A 10,000-nucleotide genomic window follows, 5' to 3' on the forward strand; every position below is an offset into this window, starting at 1 on the left:
TTCCCTTGCTGCTGTTCGAGTTTCTTCTCTGTCTCTTCCAGTCGACGTGCAATTTCATCGGTGGTCGTGAACTTCTTTCCCTTCACCTTCTTCTTGTCCTTTTTGGCGAAGAAACTATCCAGGTCCGCCATATCTGTGGTGTTTCCGAAGACAGCGACTTAATCCAGAGCACGAGGAGTTCAGCGAGACCCAAACTCCCGTCGAAAAGAGAGGAACCAGCTGGAAATGGAGGAAATCACATGGACCTAAACATCACACCGAGAGGGGAGTCATAAGGGGCGGAGTCAAATGGAATTAGTGTGAGCGAACCCTCTATAGGTAGAAACAAAGCAGCGGAGAAAAGGGATTCAGAACGTTAGAGGCGATCGAGTAGAATCTAGTGGGTTCCGATTCTTTCTCCGGACGCCTTTATGTCGCTTATAGTTCGATAGGTTATAGAAAACGAGAATTTCATTTTGCCGGGTATGAAGATGTATTGTAATAGAATTATACGGGAAATAACTGATTATTTGTGATATTATGGGCAAATTTGTAATTCTGTTAGCAGAGATGAGCGTGGGGTCTAGTTTTTGTTTCGAAAATTATTTTATAACGTTTATTATTCGTTTTTTTTTCTTATTTTTTAAAAGAATTAACCATTTACTTTTATATTCCCATGCATCAGGTGACCTTTGTTTTTTCATGTTTAGTTTCAATGCTTGTATCACTGAAAATTTGATCAATTTTCTGTGGACAGGATTTGATTTTTTAAAAAATATGTCTTATATATCTGCTGAAACTCAAACACGTGTTTATATATAAATATATAATTATATGTGTGTATGTGTATCTATATATACATATATATGTGTGTGTGATGTAATATATATATATATAAACCCATTTATATGCATATACATATATATTATATATGTATGTATACATATAATATATATATCATATATGAATACATGAATATGCATATACACGTATATAAATAAATTTCTATATTTATATATGCATATGCATACATGTGCATATGTGTATGTATGTATGTGTGTGTATGTATGTGTGTCTTTGTGTGTGTGTGTGTGTGTGTGTGTGTGTGTGTGTGTGTGTGTGTGTGTGTGTGTGTGTGTGCGTGTATGTATGTATATGTATGTATGTATATTATACATATATATGCATATATATACACATATATTTATATATATATATATATGTATATATGTATATATATGTGTGTATATGTGTGTGTGTGTGTAAGCGTGTGTGTGTGTTTTTGTGCACGCGAATACACGCACACAAACACACAAATAGGCAGTATTGCGATACACGTATCAGCGATATATATCTATCGATACTTTTGTATTGGGGTATCAGTAATAATATCGTTTTATTGGTATCGCTAAGACATTTTTCTCAAAATGTATCTAGAAAAAAAAAACGATACATAGATACATTTAAGTGGCCAATTTGAAACTGAATATGATGTCTATGAATTGCAAAATGACCCGGGTACTATCATTTGTTTTATAGGCGTTTTTGCGTTTCAGAAAACAATATGTGATTCTTTTCATTAAGAAGACAAATAAATGCCTCGCTGATTTCTAAGGAAGATGACTGGATTAGCCTTTTTGAAATGAGCAATAGACAATACCAGAATTCAATTTTATTTCCATTAGGCATAATCCTTTCCTAGTTTTAAGTTCCTCGGGTGATTTTCCTGGTTAAACTAGGAAAATAGGTAATAGCCAGATATTTTCGACTATCAGCAAACGGAACTATCCTTGGAAAGTCCTTGCATCTTGCAGTAATGTTTCTGAGGTACATTTATTGATAGACTCCCGAGATCATTAAAAGTATCTGCTAATTTTAACTGCAGTCCACCATGCACCTCAAAGTAATAGAGATGGAGCACCATTAAATACAGAAAATATCAAAGCACACACACACACACACACACACACACACACACACACACACACACACACACACACACACACACACACACACACACACACACACACATGCTTAAGTCAATTTCATATTTGTCATACGCTAAGTTAATAATATATCGGCCCAGACTAACGATATGCAAAATATTGGCGATTTGTACATGTTATCGTCATGTACTTAATATCATGGAATGCGTCTTAAAAGATGCAGTTGTTTCAACTCAACAAATTATGAACAAATAACGGTGATAGTGCGAAGGGAACTGTTGGCATATATCCTAAGATATATAGGAAAATCATTTAAAAATATTTAGATTTTAAAACAATAGATGAATACTCGAACAAATACAATTCAAGCTTTCCTTGTCGTTGTAACTATTATGGAAGAAAGATTCGTTATGTGAAGGCTAAAGTAAAGAAGACTGCTGTCGAACGCTTCTACGAAAGACACGTTCGTGCTGGCTCTCCACCGCCACTCAGGTTCCAATAATATATCGCCAGTTCGGGGCATTGGAACCCCAGGCGTTCGAAGCTTAGTTTTTAAAGTTCGAAACTGGTCGACCGCAACGGGAACAACAGCGTAATCGCTGGCGGGAGAGTTTTAGAGCAGTACTCAAAAAAAAAAAAAAAAAAAAATACGAGTCGCTTCCAAAACTTATTCTGTTATTATTGAATTTATGACATGTGCTTAATTTATGAGTTGTAGTGTGGTTGGTGTTGCAATCTGGGCACTGTGGAGGGAAGTTTTTCTCAATATGGGGAGTGAGGTGGGTTAATATACTGGCATTGACCATAAGACGGGCCATCACCAGAAAAAAGATAATTCTTTAGAAGATATTTGACTATATCAATAGTAGGCCTGGTACTTTCGAGGTCGTTCTTAAGGTGTTCATTACCTGTCTGAAGAAGATACCTCATTGAATCAGTCAGTTTGTTCTTTAGCTGTTCATTCTTTGCCCATACCTCGACGAGTTCCCTCTCTCTTTGTACATTGGCCAGGTTTTGTTGTAGCTTCCCACTTTCGTCGAATTTATTATTTCGAACAATTCACCAATACTAACAGATAGGAAGTTAGGGTCGCATACTTCATCCGACTTCGGTTCATCTGTAGAAGTAAAATCGAAATTGTCGATGTAATATTGACTTACAGAAAACACGTTTTAAAATACACACACTTCCAAAATGTGTTATAGTAATTCGTATAATTCTCTTCTCACCCTCTTGTGTAGGTATAGACACTGGCTTTTCTCTCTACACTTTGCTCAAATGCATTGCCGCTGAAGATTGGCGGAATAGCAGTCGAGTAAGCTCTTGGCAGTCCCAAGAAGCTTTGTTCATCTGTAGAATCATCATTATCGATGTATTTATGACATCCTTGGGGGTGGGACACGGATTTCCTGATCGATCGGATGCCCATCTGTCACCAAATGACACTGCATCACGAGTGCTAGATTAAAACTTAAAATTATTCAAATATAGACCTTAGCTTAGCCCCTTTATAGTCGAGGGATTCCTTTTCAGATCCTATCTTGAATCGTTGCCAAGAACACCTCAAATGTCAGTGGCCGCTCATTAATGTTTAGAAGAAATTCCCATCTGACTATTGTGTCTACGAATATAGTTTAGTTATTTTCCCAACAAACCTCTAAGCAATTGGTCCTTACTTCTACGCCCCCCATCCACCACATCAAAAAATTAAGCTAATGGTAAAAAAAAAAATCCATCGCTAATCAAAAAGCAAAATAAAGATAAAAAATAAATGTAATTCATTATACAAAATTATAAAAAATCCTATTCTTTTCCTTAAGGATTGCACCTTCCCATGGGAATTAGTGGCGTGTCCAGGAGGCAAACTCCAGTTTTAGGACTACAAGTTTTTTAGAACTTAACATTGATCTAATGTTTCCAGTTCATTAACCTACGCATAACAAAGCTTTTCGGTATAGGAACATCTCTCCCATCCGGAAATTAGTTGATCTTTTATAAATGACTGCAGATACAGCCGTCGTCACTTGCCAACACCCTCAATAAATCCTGAGCCGAAAGATGAAGTATGCGCATAACGATAGTGACAAGAAGTACCGAATTTTGGCTGATAATTCCCTCGTCGGCAACGCGTGCAGAGGAAGGCAAGGTGCCGCAGGTAAAGCAAGTGAACCAGTTGTCCTTCAAGGAGCTGGAGCATACAAACCTTATCGCAGGCTGCTCTGAACATGGGCGTGCTGAGGAAGTCTCTGTTCCTGCTACTTGCCTTACACAGTATGTATTTGTAGGGGTGTATGCTAACTGTCCAACCAATTCCCCATGAGCTTAGTTTTTGTTTTTAAATGAAATGGAACACATAGGAGAAATGTATTTGATGTACTTGGTGTGAAGATCTCCAGTAGAGTACTTACAAAATCAAATATTTTGATACCCTGTTTTTACTGTCATAGCAATACTGTTATACAATATATATATATATACATATACATACATGTACATACATATATACATATACACATCTATACATACATATACACATACATGTATGAATGTATATATACATATACATATTTATTTTTGTATGTGTGTATATAATATTCCCGTATTATAAGGATGGGAAGACCGTTACTGATTTAAGAATTTGACATGAGGCTTCTTTATTTGTTACTTAATTTACATGACAACTTATTTCTTCACATCCGTCCTGTTTTAATCTCTATCTCTGTCTCTCTCTCGTTCTCTCTTCTTCAACCCCCCCCCCCCTCTCTCTCTCTATCTCTCTCTCTCTCCAACTAATCTCCCCTCGCCTCTTTATCCCCCGACTCCTCATTCTATCTCCTTTCTCGCTATCAATCTCACCCCCACCCCCACCCCCTCTCCATCTCCAGCCAGTAGCCTTAAAATCTATTCATTGTCGTCCCGCAATGCTTTTTCCAGACGCTGCGTATGTGCACAGCCAGACGGGTGTTCAGCCATTCCTTAACGCCTTTTGTAAAGCGAATGCAAATAATAAAGGCTGCCATGTAAGTATTCAACTGGTAAATGTTTGTTTTAATAATTACACCATTTCAACTAACGAATGTTGAAGACATAATTGTACTCTGTTGAAAACGAAACTCCACCTCACACTGATTTAATTATTGATCCATACCGTTAACAGCATTACGTCCCCACTCTTTCCATCCACACAGAGCAAGCCCCTCTTGACAGAGGGAGGTGCTGGAGGATCCACCCCCGGGCTGGACCAAGGCAGCAATGTGGCATGCCTTGTGGGGACGAAAAGGTGCACGCAACTGCCGAATCTGTGTGTGCCTTCAGACATCCCCTGCAGTGCCATAGGTGAGGTACGCAAGAGGTTGTTGGGCATCAATTCGATTGGTGGGCGGGGCGGGACTGTGACAGTTTGAGATATCGTTTTGTTGTGGATTTATGATTATACAAACACACATGTATGTTTATACATACATATATATGTACATTTATATATATATATGCATATGTTAGATATATATATATTATCACGTTTATGTGTATGTATTTCATATATATATATACATATATATGTGTGTGTGTGTTTATTTACATATATATGTACTACATATACATGATCATTTACACATATAAAAGCATGTACTTATATATATGTATATGTGTATGTATACGTGTGTGTGTGTGCATGTGTATATATATGAATATATATATCAGTATATACATATTTATATGTATTCATATACATGTTTACACTTATATATGTATATATACACATACATATATGTGTGTGTATGTTTGTATTTGTATATATATAAATATATATATATATGCTTATATATATATATGCTTATATATATTTATATATATGTATATATATATATATACACACGCACACACACGTTTGTGTGTCTGTGAATATATACATATGTAAGATATTTACACACATGTATATATGTATATATACGTATATGTATATATATTTGTGTGTGTGTACACACACATGCACACATACACACACACACACACATATGTGTGTGTTTATATATACATATATATATATATATACATATATATGCATATATATTCATTTTAATTATTAGTGCAAAATCTACTTATTTTAGCTACATTGCTGCACAAAGTGTGTTTAATAAATGCAGGGTTCTTTTAATGCTTCTAGAAAGGGAGAAACAACATTTTGCCTCACAGAAGCAAGACGTTGGCTAGACTATCACTCCAGGAATCTTTTTCCTAGTATTACTTCAGGAGGTAATACTAGGAAAAAACGTCCTCGCCTGTTCAGTAGAAAGATTTGTCCGGCTCTATAAGTAAATTTGCGATTAAAGATAAACAAAACAACATAGCGGTATAGAAATAGAAAATCACGACAAGGCGATCCGCATTCACTCGACATTGGACAACACTTTGCTTTGATTATGAAAATGAAAGAAATGTGGATGAAATGTTAAAAAACGAAGCTACTCCGTCACTGCAGCCGTCGGTAGTGGCCTTCATAAAGCCGGGTGCCGGGCCTATAAGCCGTAATTTCTCGTCTCCGTCACTGATTTAAGAATTTGACATGAGGCCTCTTTATTTGTTACTTAATTTACGTGCCAACTTATCTCTTCACATCCGTCCTGTTTTCATCTCTCTCTCTCTTTCTCTCTTCCTCACTCTTTCTTTCTTTCTCTCGTTCTCTCTTCCTCAACACCCCCTCTCTTTCTCTATTTCTCTCTCTCTCCAACCAATCTTCTCTCGCCTCTTTATCCCCCGACTCCTCATTCTATCTCCTTTCTCCCTATCCATCTCCCCCACATCCACCCTCTCCATCTCCAGCCAATAACCTTAAAATCTATTCATTGTCGTCCCGCAATGCTTTTTTCCAGACGCTGCGTACGTGTATAGCCAGACGGATGTTCAGACATTTCTCAACGCCTTTTGTAGAGCGAATGCAGATAATAAAGGCTGTCATGTAAGTATTCAAAGTCTTTGGTAAATGTTTGTTTTAGTAATTACACCATTTCAACTAACGAATGTTGAAGATAAAATTGTACTCTGTTGAAAACGAAACTCCACCACACACTTATTCAATTATTGATCCATACCGTTAACAGCATTATGTCCCCACTCTTTCCATCCACACAGAGCAAGCCCCTCGTGACAGGGGGAGGTGCTGGAGGATCCACCCCCGGGCTGGACCAAGGCAGCAATGTGGCATGCCTTGCGGGGACGAAAAGGTGCACGCAACTGCCGAATCTGTGTGTGCCTTCAGACATCCCCTGCAGTGCCATAGGTGAGGCACGCAAGAGGTTGTTGGGCATCAATTCGATTGGTGGGTGGGGCGGGACTGTGGCAGTTTGTGATATCGTTTTGTTGTGGATTTATGACTATACAAACACACATGTAGATGTTTATACCTACATATATATGTACATTTATATATATGCATATGTTATATATATATATATATTATCATGTTTCTGTGTATGTATTTCATGTATATATATATATATATATATATATATATATATGTGTGTGTGTGTGTGTGTAGGTGTGCGTTTATTTACATATATATGTACTACATATACATGATGATTTACATATATATACACATGTACATATATATATATATATATATATATATATATATGTATATGTATATGTATACGTGTGTGTGTGTGTGTGTGTGTGTGCATGTATATATATATATGTATATATGAATATATGTATCAGTATATACATATATTCACATATGCATGTATGTTTCATATATATATATATATATATATGTTCGTGTGTGTTTATATACATATATATGTACTACATATACATGATAATGTACATATATATGTATATGTATATGTATACGTGTGTGTGTGTGTGTGTGTGTGTGTGCATGTATATATATAATATATATATATGTATGAATGTATATGTTAGTATATATATGTGTATTCTTATATATGTTTATATATATTCATATATATTTATTCATATATATGTTTGTTTGTATATACATATATGTATTCATATAGATATATATATATATATATATATTGTAAAATATATACACATATGTATGTGTTTGATGCTATATGTATATATATAAATATATATATGCATATATAATAGATATATATATCCCCACACGTGTGTGTGTGAATATATATACATTTGTAAGATATTTACACACATGTATATATGTATATATATGCATATGTATATATGTCTGTGTGTACACATACATACACATACACATACATATGCATATATACATGTGTATGTGTTTTAATATATACGTATATATATATACATATATATTCATATTAATTATTAGTGAAAAACTACTTGTTCTTGCTTGTTAGAAGTGCCTTATTTTAGCTACATTGCTGCACAAAGTGTGTTTAATAAATGCAGGGTTCTTTTAATGCTTCTAGAAAGGGAGAAACAGAACATTTTGCCTCACAGAAGCAAGACGTTGGCTAGACTATCACTCCAGGATTTTTTTTCCTAGTATTACTTCAGGAGGTAATACTAGGAAAAAATGTCCTCGCTTGTTCAGTAGGTTTGTTCGGCTTTATAGGTAAATGAGCGATTCAAGATAAACAAAACAACGTAGCGGTTTATAAACAGAAAATGGTGACAAGGCATTCACTCGGCATTAGACAACACTTTGCTTTGATTTTGAAAACGAAAGAAATGTGGATGAAATATTAAAAAACGAAGCTACTCCGTCACTGCAGCCGTCGGCAGTGATCTTCACGAAGCCGGGTACACGGGCCTATAAGACGTATATTCCCGTATTGTAAGGATGAGAAGACCGTCACCGATTTATGAATTTGACATGAGGCTTCTTTATTTGTTACTCAATTTACCTGCCAACCTATCTCTTCACATCCGTCCTGGTTTCATCTCTCTCTCATTCTCTTCCTCACCCCCCCCCCCCCCTCTCTCTATCTGTTTCTCTCTAACTAATCTCCCCTCGCCTCTTTATCCCCCGACTCCTCATTCTATCTCCTTTCTCTCTATTCATCTCCCCCCACCCCCACCCCCTCTCCATCTCCAGCCAGTAGCCTTAAAATCTATTCATTGTCGTCCCGCAATGCTTTTTTCCAGACGCTGCGTACGTGCATAGCCAGACGGATGTTCAGACATTTCTCAACGCCTTTTGTAGAGCGAATGCAGATAATAAAGGCTGCCATGTGAGTATTCGAAGACTTTGGTAAATGTTTGTTTTAGTAATTACACCATTTCAACTAACGAATGTTGAAGACAAAATTATACTCTGTTGAAAACGAAACTCCACCCCACACTGATTTAATTATTGATCCATACCGTTAACAGCATTACGTCCCCACTCTTTCCATCTATACAGAGCAAGCCCCTCGTGACAGAGGGAGGTGCTGGAGGATCCACCCCCGGGCTGGACCAAGGCAGCAATGTGGCATGCCTTGCGGGGACGAAAAGGTGCACGCAACTGCCGAATCTGTGTGTGCCTTCAGACATCCCCTGCAGTGCCATAGGTGAGGTACGCAAGAAGTTGTTGGGCATCAATTCGATTGGTGGGCGGGGCGGGACTGTGGCAGTTTGAGATATCGTTTTGTTGTGGATTTATGATTATACAAACACACATGTAGATGTTTATACCTACATATATATGTACATTTATAGATATGTATGTTATATATATATATATATATTATCATATTTATGTATATTTATTTCATTTATATATACATATATATATATATATATGTTCGTGTGTGTTTATATACATATATATATCTATATATTTGTTCGTGTGTGTTAATATATACACACACACACACACATATATATATATATATATATATATATATATATATATATATGTTCGTGTGTGTTTATATACATATATATGTACTACATATACATGATAATGTACATATATATGTATATGTATATGTATACGTGTGTGTGTGTGTGTGTGTGTGTGCATGTATATATATAATATATATATATATGTATGAATGTATATATGAGTATATATATGTGTATTCTTATATATGTTTATATATATTCATATATATTTATTCATATATATATTTGTT

The 10,000-nt window shown here is 35.9% G+C and overlaps 2 protein-coding genes across 6 annotated transcripts in view; one reads left to right on the forward strand and one right to left on the reverse strand.

Annotated features, from left to right (window-relative positions):
- Positions 1-283, reverse strand: part of LOC125029138 (protein CDV3 homolog) — a 13,067-nt gene extending 12,784 nt beyond the window's left edge. For both annotated transcript variants that reach the window (XM_047618961.1, XM_047618960.1), the window contains exon 1: positions 1-283. This exon is cut by the window's left edge and continues 85 nt beyond it. In XM_047618961.1, the coding sequence (XP_047474917.1) occupies positions 1-131 (131 nt within the window). In that variant the 5' untranslated portion in view covers positions 132-283.
- Positions 284-4,079: 3,796 nt separating this feature from the next.
- The window catches only part of LOC125029126, a 21,914-nt gene continuing 15,993 nt past the window's right edge, over positions 4,080-10,000 (forward strand). For 3 of the 4 annotated variants that reach the window (XM_047618932.1, XM_047618933.1, XM_047618934.1), the window contains exons 1-7: positions 4,080-4,196; positions 4,860-4,945; positions 5,114-5,261; positions 6,797-6,882; positions 7,056-7,203; positions 9,027-9,112; positions 9,286-9,433. In XM_047618932.1, coding sequence (XP_047474888.1) covers positions 4,151-4,196; positions 4,860-4,945; positions 5,114-5,261; positions 6,797-6,882; positions 7,056-7,203; positions 9,027-9,112; positions 9,286-9,433 — 748 coding nt within the window. In that variant the 5' untranslated portion in view covers positions 4,080-4,150. The remainder of the gene's footprint in view (positions 4,197-4,859; positions 4,946-5,113; positions 5,262-6,796; positions 6,883-7,055; positions 7,204-9,026; positions 9,113-9,285; positions 9,434-10,000) is intronic. The other variant, XM_047618935.1, reaches the window with a different exon arrangement.

This window comes from Penaeus chinensis, chromosome 9 (assembly GCF_019202785.1).
Source record: "Penaeus chinensis breed Huanghai No. 1 chromosome 9, ASM1920278v2, whole genome shotgun sequence".
NCBI lineage: Eukaryota > Metazoa > Arthropoda > Malacostraca > Decapoda > Penaeidae > Penaeus > Penaeus chinensis.